This window comes from Botrytis sinoallii (genome assembly GCF_014898435.1).
Source record: "Botrytis sinoallii strain Bc 23 chromosome Unknown BSIN_001, whole genome shotgun sequence".
In the NCBI taxonomy this organism is placed as follows: Eukaryota; Fungi; Ascomycota; class Leotiomycetes; order Helotiales; family Sclerotiniaceae; genus Botrytis; species Botrytis sinoallii.
The window spans coordinates 2,063,741-2,079,384 of record NW_024066028.1 but is presented as its reverse complement, the minus strand read 5'-3'; the positions used below and the strand labels follow the sequence as shown (position 1 = coordinate 2,079,384).

At 42.6% G+C, this 15,644-nt stretch overlaps 4 protein-coding genes across 4 annotated transcripts; 2 read left to right on the top strand and 2 right to left on the bottom strand.

The window, feature by feature from the left end:
* Nucleotides 1-304: 304 nt before the first annotated feature.
* Nucleotides 305-1,325, top strand: EAF02_000442 (uncharacterized protein; the record flags this gene model as incomplete). The annotated part of the gene is made up of 3 exons (XM_038896490.1): nt 305-320; nt 471-1,260; nt 1,310-1,325. The coding sequence occupies 3 exons, from the start codon at nt 305-307 to the stop codon at nt 1,323-1,325; spliced, it is 822 nt and encodes a 273-aa protein (XP_038763349.1).
* Nucleotides 1,326-1,901: 576 nt separating this feature from the next.
* Nucleotides 1,902-3,368, bottom strand: EAF02_000441 (uncharacterized protein; the record flags this gene model as incomplete). The annotated part of the gene is made up of 6 exons (XM_038896489.1): nt 1,902-2,252; nt 2,377-2,531; nt 2,627-2,800; nt 2,896-3,045; nt 3,122-3,140; nt 3,270-3,368. 6 exons carry the CDS (start codon nt 3,366-3,368, stop codon nt 1,902-1,904), a joined length of 948 nt encoding a protein of 315 aa, XP_038763348.1.
* Nucleotides 3,369-5,895: 2,527 nt separating this feature from the next.
* EAF02_000440 (uncharacterized protein) lies at nt 5,896-9,525 on the top strand (the record flags this gene model as incomplete). The annotated part of the gene is made up of 6 exons (XM_038896488.1): nt 5,896-5,959; nt 6,028-6,161; nt 6,227-6,610; nt 6,659-6,725; nt 6,774-8,160; nt 8,208-9,525. 6 exons carry the CDS (start codon nt 5,896-5,898, stop codon nt 9,523-9,525), a joined length of 3,354 nt encoding a protein of 1,117 aa, XP_038763347.1.
* Nucleotides 9,526-11,467: 1,942 nt separating this feature from the next.
* Nucleotides 11,468-13,320, bottom strand: EAF02_000439 (uncharacterized protein; the record flags this gene model as incomplete). The annotated part of the gene is made up of 2 exons (XM_038896487.1): nt 11,468-12,383; nt 12,434-13,320. 2 exons carry the CDS (start codon nt 13,318-13,320, stop codon nt 11,468-11,470), a joined length of 1,803 nt encoding a protein of 600 aa, XP_038763346.1.
* Between the last annotated feature and the right edge of the window lie 2,324 nt (nt 13,321-15,644).

Below are 15,644 nucleotides of genomic sequence, written 5' to 3'. Positions count from 1 at the left end.
GCTAACACATTTGTAACTGTACAAGGTTAATCAATTGGGGACCAATCAAGATTACTAGGTACAGTCTGTTCCGATCGGTCTAACTTATAACTACTGGCAGTGGGTACTTGCCTGTGAACAAGTGCGGGCGCAAACCTAAAGACAAACTTCCAAAATCCCTCTTCCTCAATATTTTCCTTTTCACCACCACAACACATAGTGAAAACTATCACAGCGAGGCTTTTGAGACTCCAGGCCCATTAATCGGAATAGTCAAACCAGAATCAATAAAAAAGGTCTACTCACCGGAAATCTAGTCTTGAAAATGCCTGACAAGTGGGGTAAGTGGCAGAATATTTTTTTTCCCAAGGCGTGTTCCGCGCGGAATGTCTCATAGAATAACGAGCACTTTGAAGATTTGGTTGGAAGATCTACCGCCATGCAAATGCACAAAGAAAGCACTTTAAGCTGACCGCTACTCTCCCAAATAGATGAGGAATCCTCCGGAGAGGAATCATCGGAGCCAACACCCGCACAAACTGCCGTTTCGAACCGAAGAAAGTTTGATGATGAAGAGGATGACGATGAAGTCTTAGATTCCTGGAGTGCCGCCGAAGATTCTGAAGTTGAGCGCGAGAAGGCAAAGGTTGAAGCCGAGCGAAAGGCCAAGGCTGATGCATTGGCTGCTGCGAACAAGAAGTCAAAGGCCCAACGTGTTGCCGAAAAGCAGGCCGAGAGAGCACGACAACTGGCAGAAGGTAGCGATGAGAGCAGTGAAGAGGATGAGGCTACAAGAAGAGAACGCCTCAGACGAACTGAACAAGAATCTGATTTGAAGCACGCTGAGGATCTCTTTGGCAACATTGGAATCAACTCTCGCAAGTCTACAAGTGCCGCGAACGCAGTGCAAATTGATGAAAAGAATCCCGCCGCGACTATCGATTTGACAACTCTCCCACTTTTCGATCCTAAAACTAAGCAGCAGTTTGAGAAGCTCCGCGAAACTCTTGTCCCTCTTATTGCCAACAATGTCAAGAAAGCACAGTACATCATCTTCTTACAAGAGTTCACTAAGCAGATCTCCAAAGAACTTCCAAGTGATCAAATCAAGAAGATCGCCAGTACACTGACGGCTTTGAGTAACGAGAAATTGAAAGAGGAGAAGGCAGCTGAAAAGGGAGGAAAGAAGTCCAAAGCACAGAAAACTAAGACTACCTTAAATGCAAGCAGGGACACTATGGGCAGCAAAGATACCCAGGCCTATGATGATGATTTTGGAGAGTAAGTTTGTTACCCTTTCTTCCACGAAACAACTACTGACGGGTTGCAGTGATGATTTTATGTGAAAGGGCTTCAGTTATAGTTATCATAACTCAGTCTCCAGTATCTATCAAAACTGAGAATACATCCCCAATCGAATTTTACGCCGTCCTACTCAGGTACAAAAGTATTACTTGTGTCTGGCGAGCCCCTAACACTGCTGCATATACAAAGCCCGCCGAGGATGAAGTTGCTCCTTCACGAATGCACATCGAAACCTTGATACACAGATGACAGCAAATGGTGCTGGGTCAGAATTTGAGTCGGTTTGGTGATTGGGGGAGTCAATGACATGACCGGTCTGATATTTCTAGGTTGCACTTCGGTTATTCCTTGATTTAAAGATTTGCTATACATACTACTAGTCGGACTCAAGCATGGATAGACATAGCGAGCACGACTGAATCTAATTTTGGGAATATACCTGCTTTTATACCTTTTTTATCCAATTTCAATCATCTGTCTGTTTTCAACAAGTGATATACTATTTCTATCATAACTCCTAAGTCTAGGTTGAAGATTACATATGAAATTTATGTAGCATAAATCTTCACTCTATGCCCAATGCCACAAATCTAAAATTCATACTCGAATTCTACATTTTATATCTTACTCGAACTTCTCGCCGACGTGTTCCTCTCACTCCCCACAACTAGCGCAACATGATGACTGATAGCGACCAATTCTCCCTCCTCATCCCAAGCCGTCAGTTCTATATCCATGCGTCCATTCCGGGTCTGCTTTCGTTCAACTCGAATGAAGAGCCATTCAATGCCATTTGATGGGAGGGACTTCTTGAAATCTATGTTTAAACAAAGAGTTGGGAACCAGTACTTTGTACCGGGAATAGCTGGTTTTGATTCAGAGGAGGTGGAAGGGGCTGTGGTTTTTGGGAGAAAGTCGGTGGGGAGCGCAAACATATCACATGCGTAGCCGAGACTTTGGTCAGTCCACTGGTTGACATTTGGGTTAGAATTGCGGTTTGGTTAGGGTGTAAGGTTGGAGAATATGGTAAGCTGGGTGGAGAAGGTGATTATGTGTTCAGGATCGGTATCATAAAGGAAATACGGTGCTTACAAATTCGCCAGTGGATAGTCGGATCCATTCGTCTGAGATGTTAGGAGCAGGTTGGGTGTGAGGATAGTAAGTGTGGGCTTTTGTGCTAGCTTTACGGAAGTTGGGTAAAGCCATGCCTTCGTGGTGATAGTTGGGGTCGTTGTCAGTTTTCAGGACTAAAATTCGAGGGTTAATTGGTGAGATTTGGGAAGAGGAAATAGCAGGGGAGAACAAAGGCGAGGGTGTTGGATGAAACATCGGCTATGCTTACGAGAAAGAGTAACGGGAAGGGGGGCTGGATGAAGAACATGAGTGTGAGGAGAAGAAACGCCCTCTTCCGTCGTGGTATTAGAGTGCGTGATATAACCGACTACTTCAACGCGGTCACCTTGTGACAGGGTTACATGGAGAACAGACGTCTGCCTCCCAAGTTTGGTATCTTGGACTAAAGAGAACGTCAGTACATAGAAGCCAATCTATAATACGAAAGATACATTTAAATGATGCTCTCGATATACAGAAGTCATGGGAAAGGCTAACCGGTGAAGAGGGCAGAACCAGCTTCAGTGCGCCGCAAAAACTCTAGATGAAGTGTGATGGGGTTTGGTTGGTTTTGGGCTGACAGGGTGGTGCGAAAATGGAGGGCAGAGACTTGGAGAAAGACACCGGTTGTGAAGCCGCCATGGGGAACTAGATTTCCAGTAAGACAATAAATTCATTGATACATGGGTAACCAAGTAGGAAGTTTGGTAAGAAGCTTATCTACCTGATCCAATGCACCAGTCCTGCATCAATTGTTAGTATGAGAATCCAGTAAAGGGAATTTGTACGTTGAGAGTAAGATTATTCGTAATCATGCTTGGATAGCTCAGAGTCATCAAATCAATTTATGTAACACATATCAAGAATCTTACATCGGGAAAGTTTGCAGAGTAAGTATGCGAAGTCAATTGTTGGACCTTGGTAGCATCGGCAAAGTTGCTGCCTGTGTTTGATGGAGGAAGGGACGTCATGTCGTATATACAAACGTGTTGGGTGAGACAAGATAAAGTGTGGAATGATTGATGAAGTGGTGTACGAAACAATCAACGAAGCAAATCAAATTCTTGGTCTAATTATATATAGGAAATCTGGGGAACTTCTTGTGGAGAAGGGAAGGGTGGAAGATATCTTGCAGAGGTGAGCCGTGGTTTGAGACATACCGAGGTTGATGTACATTCTATCGCTTATCGATTACAAGGGTGATGCGCTTGTACCTTCGGAGGTTTTTTTGTCCTATTTAACGAATACTAGTAGATAGATAGTACGAAGTAGGTACCTACTAGGTATGCATCCAAATCTTTAACTACAAGGTGCTTGTGTAGTAGGTAATCCGCAGCAGGGCAGGATCTCGTATCAAAATACGTTCAGGGTACGTAGTAATCTACTTGCCGCGAATCTGCCTCTCTCGAAGGCAAATCTTCATATACTTTTGGCCACACACATTACTAGATACTGAGGCGCATATCTAGTAAGTCGGTTACCCTACTTTCGGGTCACCAGGGTTTTGGGCCACCCTTTTACACCAAAAATCACTTTTTAGGTCTATTAATATCTCTATCAATATATAATATAATTTGATAAAAATTTATATATATATAATTTAGATCGATTTAAGCTTATTCTGAAATTTTCAAACTCCCAGGATTTTTCTGTATTGAGATCTAGAGCTTCAAAATATCGATTTTTTAATTTGTATAGGAATTATATATAAATTTGAAAATTTTATAAAATCTTTAATAATTTTCTAATAAAAATTGCTAAAAATAGATTATAAAATTTAATTATAAATTTATAATATATTTTATTTAAAAAATTCGCAAAAAATAGAATTTTTTTATAAATAAATATTTAAAGGGGTATTTTCAAAATGATAAGGTTTATTTATATTACTTTAAACTTATTGTATATTATATCTTTATATCTATTAATTTTTTTAAAAAAAAACTGAATTTCTATATAAATTTGAATTCAAAACTTTCAAAAAGATATATAGTTTTCTGTTAATAGTTGTTGTTAAAAAGTTATCAAAGATTTTATAAAATTTCTAAATTTGTATGTGATTCTTATACAAATTAAAAAATCGATATTTTGAAGCTTTAGATTTCAATATAGAAAAATCCTAAAAATCTAAAAATTTTAGAATAAGTTCAAAACGATTTAAATTATATATATATATAAATTTTCAATGAATTTTATTCATAAATAAGAAAGTTAGAAATTCCATTTTTGGTGTAAAAAGTAGTCGAAAAGTGGCCCACAACAGGGGTGGCCAGAAAGTAGGGTACCCGACTTAATATATAACATAAACTCGTATCAAACCTTGAGTGAAACTGGAACAAACTCCAAGAATCGTGACTCTTTTGTTATTGACTTGGCTGGAGAAAAAAGACACCCTGACTATCTGCTTCGACTACCTATCTAGATAGCTACCGAAAAGGCACTTGGAGCCGTGAGGCCCGTTTAATGCCAAGTTATACTCTATCGCTTTTAAATACATTAACAGCCCTGTGATGTGATTGTTGGTCCTGGTCCGTTTCATTCACAAGCCCAACAATGTGCGTCAGCACCAAGGGCGTAGGCGTGGGCGTGGGTATGGGTATGAGTATGCTTTAAGAGGCTGTGAACAATAATCATGGAGGAATTTGAATATTTTAGGTATCAGTTATTCAGTTGTTAGGAAATGCAATAGTGAAAAATAAGAGTCACAAAGTAACACGAGACACTGCAGAGGGAAAGAATGCACGGGATTGTATCACATATAATAATCTAGAATTTGAGTGATATCCTTGCGTTGCTTGCAAGTAAGATTCATCTAATTCCATTTGTACATCTACTATTGCGACTGCTGCTATTTTACACTTACTTATTACTCATCTACTCACATTAATGCCATCTCTCCACCAGGGGCTAGTAAGCAAGATCCTCCATAGCCTTACATCGACTTTTCCTCACAGTGGCTTCAACATTCATCAAGTCAACCGCAGTGAAACGAGTGTTGAAACAGACCCAGAGACAGACCCCGAGACAGAAACTACATCAGGGTTGCCTTTAATAAGAGACGAACTAAAGCAACCTGGAAAGGCTAATCTTTCACCACTCTCCCACTACGACCAGCACCCCGTCTAGCGAGAACCTTACTCTACCGGTCTCCCAGTCTAGCTACCAGGGAGTACTCTTGACTTTCGACTCGAGCAATCCTACAGAGTTTAGGGAACCATATCATATCAACCTTATACACCAAAATAATCAACCGAATCCCTTCTTTATTACATTTGTTCTTAATTACTATTATACAGATTAGATGCCCAAAACATTATCTTCTTTACAGTGTTCGACAAGATTGTCAAGAGCAAGGGCCATACCTCTTGCAACGACTTCCAACTAGATAACTTTAGTGGGGTAAACCCTGAGAGACAGACTGAAAGAGAGTGTGTGTCTGTGTGAGAGAGTGTGTGTGTGAGAGAGAGAGAGTGAGGAACGTACATACATAACAGGAAAATGGGTAATGTTAGTAGCAGACCAGATGATGGCGCGCCATTGTACTTGAGGGATCAAACTCGCTGTTAGTACTCCCATTGATACTCATCGCATTTTGAGAGAAGGAGGGGACTGATTGTGATATACTACTAGTAACTATATCGTCCTTGTCAATCACCAATCAGCGGAGGAAAACACTCTTAAACATTGTTCCAAACGGCTTTCCAGCAACAAGAGTATCTGCGATTCGCGATCTTGGAGATAGTGCTGTGGTGGAATATGTCCAGGTAACGATTATACATACATATACATTGCATTTGTATTACCAAAAATCCTAATCAGAATTCTGCAGGACCCTGATACACTTCCTGGCGCCGCTCCCAATTTCCTCATCAAAATCAATAACGAAGAAGAACTTACCTTCAACTTCACATTCATCATTCGACAATCGCAAGGATTTCTACCTGCAACGAACGGCGCAAAAGATGTGGTCGGATTGATAGACTCAGTTATAAATGGACTTACATATGTATCTGCCTCGACGGCGCGAGAAGTAGAGAATCTAGTCACTCGAGAATTTCATGCCGATCCGAATTTGCACAAGAATGCCAATGTACAATTGGTTGGGGATTATTCCACCGGAGGCAGTCAATCAGTGTCGTTCGAATGGTCTTGGAAATGGAGACCTCCAAAGCCAACAGAGGATCGCGGGGGTGGTTGGAGAAATAATTGTAGCGTATGTTCGACCGGATCGCATGTGTTACTCGTTCTGACATTTCTCTAGTTTCTCGAATATGATCAACGAGCGCATCGATTGAATACACTGGCTAGCTTCTCATTCTGGGTTTCAAGTAAGGCTCTAATTGATTTGGCCCAATCATCTACTAACAAGGACCTAGATTCACAACCGTTAAGTATGCCAGGCTCGCCATCTCCCCCATTCCATCTTGTTCCACCCCCGAAATTGCGACTTCCCTCTTCTCAATCCCTCGATTCTCGTGTGAGCGGACAAGAACTATCCTACGAAGACGCACCACCGTCGCCAAACCCCCTTAACCTCGATCTGATTGTTCCTCAAAGTCAAATGGCGGATGTACCCAAGGTTGATGTTTCTTGTCAACGGCCGGGTGAAGATATGAGCGCCACCGAAGATGGGCCATTATTCAGAGCTACTATGAAAGCATTAGAGCAGAAGACTGGAAATATGCGCGCACGGATGAAGAAGGTTCTCAGAAAGGCAGAGGCTGCGCAACTTGCTCAGATTCAATGCAACGATGCCATTGGAGGATTTATGGAAGCGCTTCGAGAAGCATCTAATTCGAATGCAAACGCAGTTCAACCCGCTTTGGACCACTACTTTGATAAGATTGCGCGGGAGATTCTACAGTATGAGAAGCAGAATGCTCTCAATCTCGAGAAAGTCATTATAGAGCCACTTGCAAAATTATATACCCTCGATATCAAACAAGCTGAATCAAAGAAACGAGACTTCGAGGAAGAAAGTAAAGATTATTATGCATATGTCTCGAGATACTTGGGTCAACGTCAAGATTCCCTCAAACAGAAAAAGCGCGTTGAGAGCGATACAAAATACCAAACGAAACGTCGGAACTTCGAGCTGAAGCGTTTCGATTATTCTTCATTCATGCAGGATCTCCATGGGGGGCGAAAAGAACAAGAAGTTTTGTCACATTTGACTAAGTATGCAGATGCTCAGACAAGGAGTTATCTCGCAGCAGCCAAGAAGGTGGAACAAATGCTTCCACAGTTAGAAGCATTGAGTGCAGAAGTGCAGGATGCAGACAAAGAATTTCAATACCAGAGGACTGAACGTGAAGAAAAACGGCGCAATCTCGAGAAGAGTACTATTACATATGTGGAACCTGAGACAGTTCCTGCGGTCCCAGTTGAACCCATCGTACCTGGAACCTCGAGTTCAGGAAATGGCGCATATACATCAGATTCTGAGCTCAACAGAGCGGATAGCACTGGGCATCAACTGAGACCGGTGCCGACAAATAGTACAATTGCTACAGTCAATAATGGCGGCATGACGGAGTTTTCTAGATCTCCTGGTAGCCTCTCGTCGACAGTCGGAGGACAAGTAGGAAGCCCGGGCGCAAATCCTCGGTTTCGTGGCATACGTGACCTCGAAGAAAAAGATCACAGTCAAATCACGGCGAGTGAGAAGTTGGGCACGCAGCGTAAAGAAGGTCTTCTCTGGGCTTTAAGCAGGCCTGGTAGCCATGTTGATCCAAGGGGCCTAAACAAGCAAGCTTGGCACAAGTAAGTCTGACGCGCCATAGACGCAGTAACCCAACTGACTTTCATAGATTTTGGATTGTACTTGATGCCGGTAAACTCTCTGAGTATAGTAATTGGAAGCAGCGTCTAGACCTACACATGGAGCCCATAGATTTACGTATGGCATCTGTTCGTGAGGCTCGCGATGCCGAGCGCCGTTTTTGTTTTGAGGTCATAACACCTCATTATAAGAGAGTATATCAAGCAACATCGGAAGACGACATGAAGAATTGGATTTCCGCTATCAACAATGCGCTTCAGAGTGCGGTTGAGGGTAGAGGCATGAAAGATTACCCAGCATTGGCGCCTCAGTCTGAGCCTCATTCGATCCGAAGAGATATTGGGTCGATATTAACAGGAAAGAGTTCTTCGATGAACCACGGGCATTCTTCAAACCATACTAATATCTCTAATACTAATAATGTGTTTAGAAGAACGACTGTTGGTGCGAGACCTGCATATGGCCGTTCGAGTAGTAGTAGCTTTGATGAAAGCCCAGATAAACTATTACAGCTTCTACGAGAAACGGATCAAGGAAACTGCTGGTGTGCGGATTGTGGATCTGGAATCAAAACAGAGTGGGTGTCGATCAACTTAGCCATCATTCTTTGTATCGAGTGCAGTGGTATTCACCGCTCCCTTGGGACACATATTAGCAAAGTACGCTCCTTAACTCTCGATATCAATTCATTTACCACGGACATTGTTGAGTTACTTTTATTGGTTGGCAATCGTGTCTCCAATATGGTCTGGGAAGCTAGACTTGATCTAGCTACAAAACCCACGCCACAAGCTACACGCGAGCAGAGGTTAAAATTTATCACGGCCAAGTATGTTGACCGAGCCTTCGTGGAACCAATTTCATCCACCCTCTCACGATATGCCACAGCAGATGAGACCCTTCTTGCCGCAGTCAAGAAGAACGATGTCCAACAGGTGATATATGCTTTAGCGCTCAAGGCAAATCCTAATGTCACGGATAAGTCTCGTGGAACTCATTCAGTATTTTTGGCTCTCGCTGCTGCTGATCCAGCATCTCCAGCACAGATCACCTCTTCCACTCGGGTTGAGCCTCCTGCAAAGATTGTGCCATTCCCAATCGCAGAAATGCTCATACAGCATGGGGCTGAGATCCCAACCTCTTTACCTGCATTTCCGTTAAGTCGAAGCGCAACGCTGTATATCGAACAAAAGACGCAGCGTGCAGGAGGCACCAGTGATACTTTAGGGGCCTTGCCAACCACAATGACCCAACAGGACAAGCTCAAGGAGCGGGAGGCGAGATTGCAGAAACGTGTTAGTGCTGGCGGACGATTAGCTAAAACGCCCATCCAGGAACGTTCATGAAATTTTTTGATGGTATGACATGTCATGGTATGTTAATGAATGATGGATGAATTGGAGATACCATGGGATTAGCATTGTTGGCGTTTTTCGTGTTCTTGGTCTGAAATATTTTATTTGGTAGTAGCTTAGGGTGGCTTGCTTATATTATAGCTAGAAAGGTGGCTCGCCGATGGCTGGCAGGTTGGCACAATGATGAATGACACGGAGGTTTACTTCATTGAACATGTATAGTGAGCGGTGTATGGTATTGATATCCATCATCGCTTGAAGAATTGAAATAGAAGCAGGCAAGCCACTCGTCACCTGGAATTGGATAGGTTAGGTTAGGAAAAGGGGAGGAATAATATTAATGGAGTATGAGTTATGTGGAGTGGATAGGTTTAGTTGAACTTGTCTCGAGGGATGAATGGATGGATGGATGGATAGATGCACATGCGATGTGAGATGGTGGAACGATGCTTTGTGTCATACACATACACATATACACATATACATATACATACATTACATTACATTCTATGCCGCCTGAGTACTCGATACCTCTTTATAATTTTGTGTCTTGATTCATATCGAGCATGCGAGATGGATTAGCGAGGAGGTTTCTCTTACCTACCCTACCTACTTATCTATATACCTACCTATCTGTGTATGTGTGTGTGAAGTAGAGTAGAAGACAATGTTAGCTAGATAGCTAGATAGGAAATGGAAATGGAAATAAGAAGTTCGATCATAGTTTTGGTATTTGATTTCGATATGAGAGAGTTGATTGATTGGAGAGTGAATGTTTTCGTATATATATCTAGGTATATATATATACATAAATATATAAATACGAGCTTTTTCTCAGCCCTTCGTGGCGTTGAAAATAATTATATAGATAGCTGGAGGTACCTAGGTAGGTGAAGTGAAGTGAAGTGAAGTAAAATGAAATAAAAGATTATATCTTGATTCTTGGGGTTTACTTACGGTGGGATATTACTTTATTATTTAATATTTATTTAGATATTTAGGTATTTGGGTATCTGGGTATCTGGGTATCTAGGTATCTAGGTATCTGAGTATCTGGGTATCTAGGTATTTGGGTATCTAGATATTAATAATGATATTGATATTGATAATTATAGTGTTTACCTATCTACCTATACCTATCTATCTATATACGTATGTATATATGTATACAAACCTAGATATCCATCATATTTGAATATCTATATAGATAAGTAATAGATAAATAGTATTTATATCCATATCTACCTGAAAAATCCCGCATAACCTTACTTGTATTTCATCGCGCAAAATAACATACACATCAACCCATCGAATATTCAATTCAATCTTCAATCTACTCAATCCATTGCATGCATATCAATATAACATAACGTAACGTAACGTAGCATACCTAGGTACTTGAAACTGCTGCTAGGAAATCTCCATATTGACTATACTATAATATACTAACTATGCGATACGATGCTATACTATACTATACGATTCCTTACGCAAAGCAATGCAATACAATACAAGAAAAAAAGAACATCTTCCATGGGCAACTCCAATCTCTTCCGTTCCTCCCACCCTATTATCCCACCCTGGCCTAATGAAGGGGATGATTATGGAAACAGGACAGATAAATAGGCCCTAGTAGAGGGTATCAAAAAAGGGACTTCGCGTAAGAACAAACAAACAAATAAACAAACAAAAGAAAAGCGTTATTAAGTTATGATGTGATCGTGAGGAAAAATCTCACTCGTCGCCTCGTTCATTTACATCCAGTATGATGGTGGTATCCATTAACTTCTTCCTCTTCGCCCCCTTAATCCTCACGTGAGTCCCTGTCGCAAGAGGACCCACTCGCGATTGTTTTTGCGAATATTGTACTCGTAGATAGGTTTCGTCTTCGATCGTAGCCGTCAGTCAAACTCTTCATTCACAGTCCCCGCCATCACGCTGTCCCAGGAGGATTTCCATTTTCATCTCTCTGGGCCTTTGACTTCCCTGGTACATAGTCCTTCTTCAGGTCCTTCACTGCCTGACTGGGATCTTCAAGACCAGCAACCAGTCTCTCCCTCTTGCTCTTGCGTCCTGAGCCCACCAAATCGTTCAAATCTTCCTCGTCACTACTACTGATCTCATCATCTGAATTCTGCACCATGTTAATTTCATTTCCTTCCTTCTTCTTGCGTTCTCGTTGTCCTTCTTTCATCTTCGTAAGATGATCGTCGGTGCATTCTTTCGTGACGATGTGCAGACCGGGGAGATTCTCATTGAGGAATTTCTTGAGGAGGGGAAGTAGGGAGCCCTTTGGTCGGTAAGTACCGCTATCATTGTCGATCACCAGTTCGTAATGGCTGGGGTCTTTGGGAGGTGCATCGTGGGGTGGTCCTCCTGGAAGCTCTTCGATTGGGTGAGTAGATTGGCTGGGATCATCAGCTGATCGACGTGGGTGTTTTAGTCGACGAATGAAGAATTCTCCAGAACACGCTATATAAATATTTACATCGCTGTGCATGGTATGTTTTGACAGAAGGTCAACACCGAACTCCTTGCCTGTTTCGGTAAATCGAAGAAGTCCATCGAGTGAGAGTACATAGGTGAATATCCTTGCGCCTTCATCAAAGTGTACCATTTTGAGAAATTGCAATGCGGCGTCTTCTGATCGGGCTTTGAATACTCCGTATTCTGTACTATTACTGAAATTGTACACACGGGCGTGTTGGTGATGGAGAGCTTTATTCAAGACTCGTCCTCGTAGACCTGCTTTTGAGAACATTCCTTTTACGAAAGGCTTAAATTCGACAAAGCGGTGGTATAATTCCGCAGGCACTGGGCCTTGAAGTTGTATCTGATTTGCTTGGAAACTAACTCGTTAATATTGACATGATTTAAGGTCCGAAGGAGAATCACTTACTCGTATTTCTCAGTCTGTGGCTTGTCTCCCGATGGGCTTCCAGGTGCTTTGGTACCCGCCAATCTTCCAATCATGGGCGAATAATGCTTGAAGAAATATGTTTCCGCGACAGTGTACATTCTGCCATAGGGTTGCTCGGATGGTCCCAAGCATTCCGCGCTGACATATAGTGTACCATCCATGTGAACATTGCTATCAAACATAGCAGCGCAAGCTCGCACTCCATATGCTCTCTTGCTACCCATTCTCTTTTTGATATCAAATCCTCTCTCTTTGAAACCTTGCCAACTTGGGCCCAATGACTCCACATGGATTGTAACATTTCCCAATCGATCGTCATGATCTGCCGGGTCTTCGTCATACAAACGGCATTTCAGACGGAAGCCACTTCCGGGAATACCAGCTACCGTCCAAGTCTTATTCCATTCTGGATTTGTATTTTTGTGTATTGTTTGAGTTCGCAAAACGAGATCTGGATCTTCCTTGTGTCGTTTTAATAGCGAGGATGTCAAGGTTGCTGTAAGGAAAGGGTCGGAGGAGCGAGAGTTGAGATCCGAGGCAGGAAGATTCTCAGCTCTGTGAAAGGTAAATCGTACAGTATACCCATCTCGCGCATGGGGAATGGGCGTCGCATCGAAACCACCAGGAGGATTGGCCTTATCTTTCAACTTCTGCTGTTTCGAGGTAACCTTTTCCTTTGCTGAATGAAATTGGCCTTGGTGTTGTTTCTCTGCGTCGCCATTCTGCTGTGTACCATTTTGCGCCGGAGTTACTTGGGCTGCTGGATTCTCTTGCGCTGGATTTACTTGCGATGGACTCTCTTGCGCTGGGTGATTTGCGCCATTTGACATGTCGCCGAGTGCTTGACGATCGACTTTTTCCGACATCTTTGTTTATACTCTCCAGGAGAGTTTAGATTATTCCGCGGAGAGACGGCGTAATATTGCGCAAAGAAGAGGATTGTGATTGTAGTTGTAAAATGAGCTGACAGCCAAGCTTTGTCTGACAAGAAAATGCGATACGGAAAGAGGGGAGTCAAAAAAGACGGAAGATAATTCTAATACCCTCGAGGTGACCAATTGAAGGGAGAGAAGCGGAAAGGATTAACACGATGAGGCGCCAAAACGGGTTGGAACTAAGCCTTTTAATTGGGTTAATTTCGTCGAGACAAGGTGAATGCGTACAATGGGCGCGAGTCAACAATAGAAAGTTTGACGCACGGGTATCACCGGTATTGGGGATGAAGTCGGATGGAGGGAGGGATATTGTTAATGTTATTTAAGAGATTTAAGCTCGAGGAAGAAGCTCAAGAACCGACCACAAGCTTGCACACAGTGAGTACTTGAGTGAGGTATCGTAGGGTATCGTAGGGTATCGTGCCGGATGGACTGATTCAAGCTTTTGCCAAGATGGATAGCATGAGGAAGTTTACTTGGCAAGGTGGAAAAGTTGACGGGATGATGGGAAGAGGGCTGAAAGGAAAGGGCTAGTTGTAGTTGGAGGTGTACTTGTTCTTGTACCGGGACTTGATTTGAAATGGTACTTGTTCTTGTGCCGGTACTTGGATTTGTCCTTGATTTTGAATGCAAATAGAATGAAAGAAGGTCAAAGGACTCATACTCATACTCAACTCCGTAATTCATCATAATGCACAACCCTCCTCATAAGTCGAGTGACATGCCGAAATACCTAGTTCTAGTCCCTAATCTGTATGATTCCCTCTCTACCTAGTAGTTCTAGTCCCGACCAACTCCACCACCAACAAGTAACCCAATCTCCCATCTCCCGAGGTCTGCTTGGACCCATCCACACGCTCTAGTCTTCCTCCCTACGGATCGTCTTTCTTCTTTCAACGGTGAGATGGAATTTTAAGCTTACTTCCGTGCTTCCCTCACGCCAGTCTGGTGTCCAGGTAATCAAAAAAAACCAAGTTTCCAACAAATCGATAGAGTAATGAGGAAGATGTTACTTTATATACGATCCTTTTAGTATCAATCGACCACTTCATTGGAGAAGCTGCGAGCCGTGGATTCCGTACAGCCGTCTTGGTGTTTGGCTTGAACCCTGGATGCGAAAGGTATGAATCTAGCAACGAGACACGCTAGACCATACTTGGATTCCCATTGATAAGAAATGTACGATGTACTGGGTAGGTACTCACTGTCTCAGACTCCAAGGTCCTTAATGGATCATGGCGTGCAGATTTTCATGCAGTAGGATTGGAGAATTGAAAGAATGGCAAACATGGGGTCATCGACTACGTCATAAAGGGCTTGGGGAAGAAAAAGAAGAAAAAAATGGGATGAAGTAAAAGGTTATCGAAAACTGCCGAAGATCGAATCCAATTAAATGAAAGAGTTAATAATAAGTCTTTTGCAACAACAACGACGACAACAACAACAACGACAAGAGGATTTCGTTGATTTGTGACTGTCCATTGGCTTGACGAAAGGAGGTGGGGAGGGAGGAGGGAGGAGGGAGGAGGGAGGAGGGAGGAGGGGCGGGGAATACTACATAAGTAGGTAATGCAACAGGAATACTGGTAGTACGAATGAGATACAGGTAAAATGTCACAATATCCTCCTGTATGGCGGAATCTCACGTGAAGATTCCGCTATCTCTGTTCAAACCCGGAATGTTTGCACGTGTTTACGTACTTACCCTACCTAGGTAATTGTGCATCTATCATGAACTGCCCAGGTGTATATCCTTCCTCTATTTCTCTACCTTTCTACCTTTCTACCTTTCTACCTTTCTACCGTCGATTCTTCTCCAAGCTTTCAATTTACCTGAACTTTCTCAGCATCACAAACCATCATCCGAATCAATCTTATTGTCGTAAAGATCCGTCTGATATGAATATGACGGGATCCTAGGTAGACAGTCATTTCAACCACAATTCTTTAACATATTCCTAAAGTCAATAATCATCGCTATCAACATTGTTGCGGAGCAATATTTTGGGTAGTTCTCACATTCTTATTATGGTCAATGCCGATCATGATATCGTGGGGAAACTCCAAGAGTCTCAACTGCTCAGTAGACCTAGCATTGAGACGACACTTTCATAGTGCGGAGTTGGTGGGATTTGCTACATTTTTATCGTTGATATTGCTGTGACAATGGACGCTTATTCAGATGCCATTGGAAAAAGGATTGTACTAGACATATAGCTGTGTCATTGATCGAGACTGGGGGGCCCAGATTGATC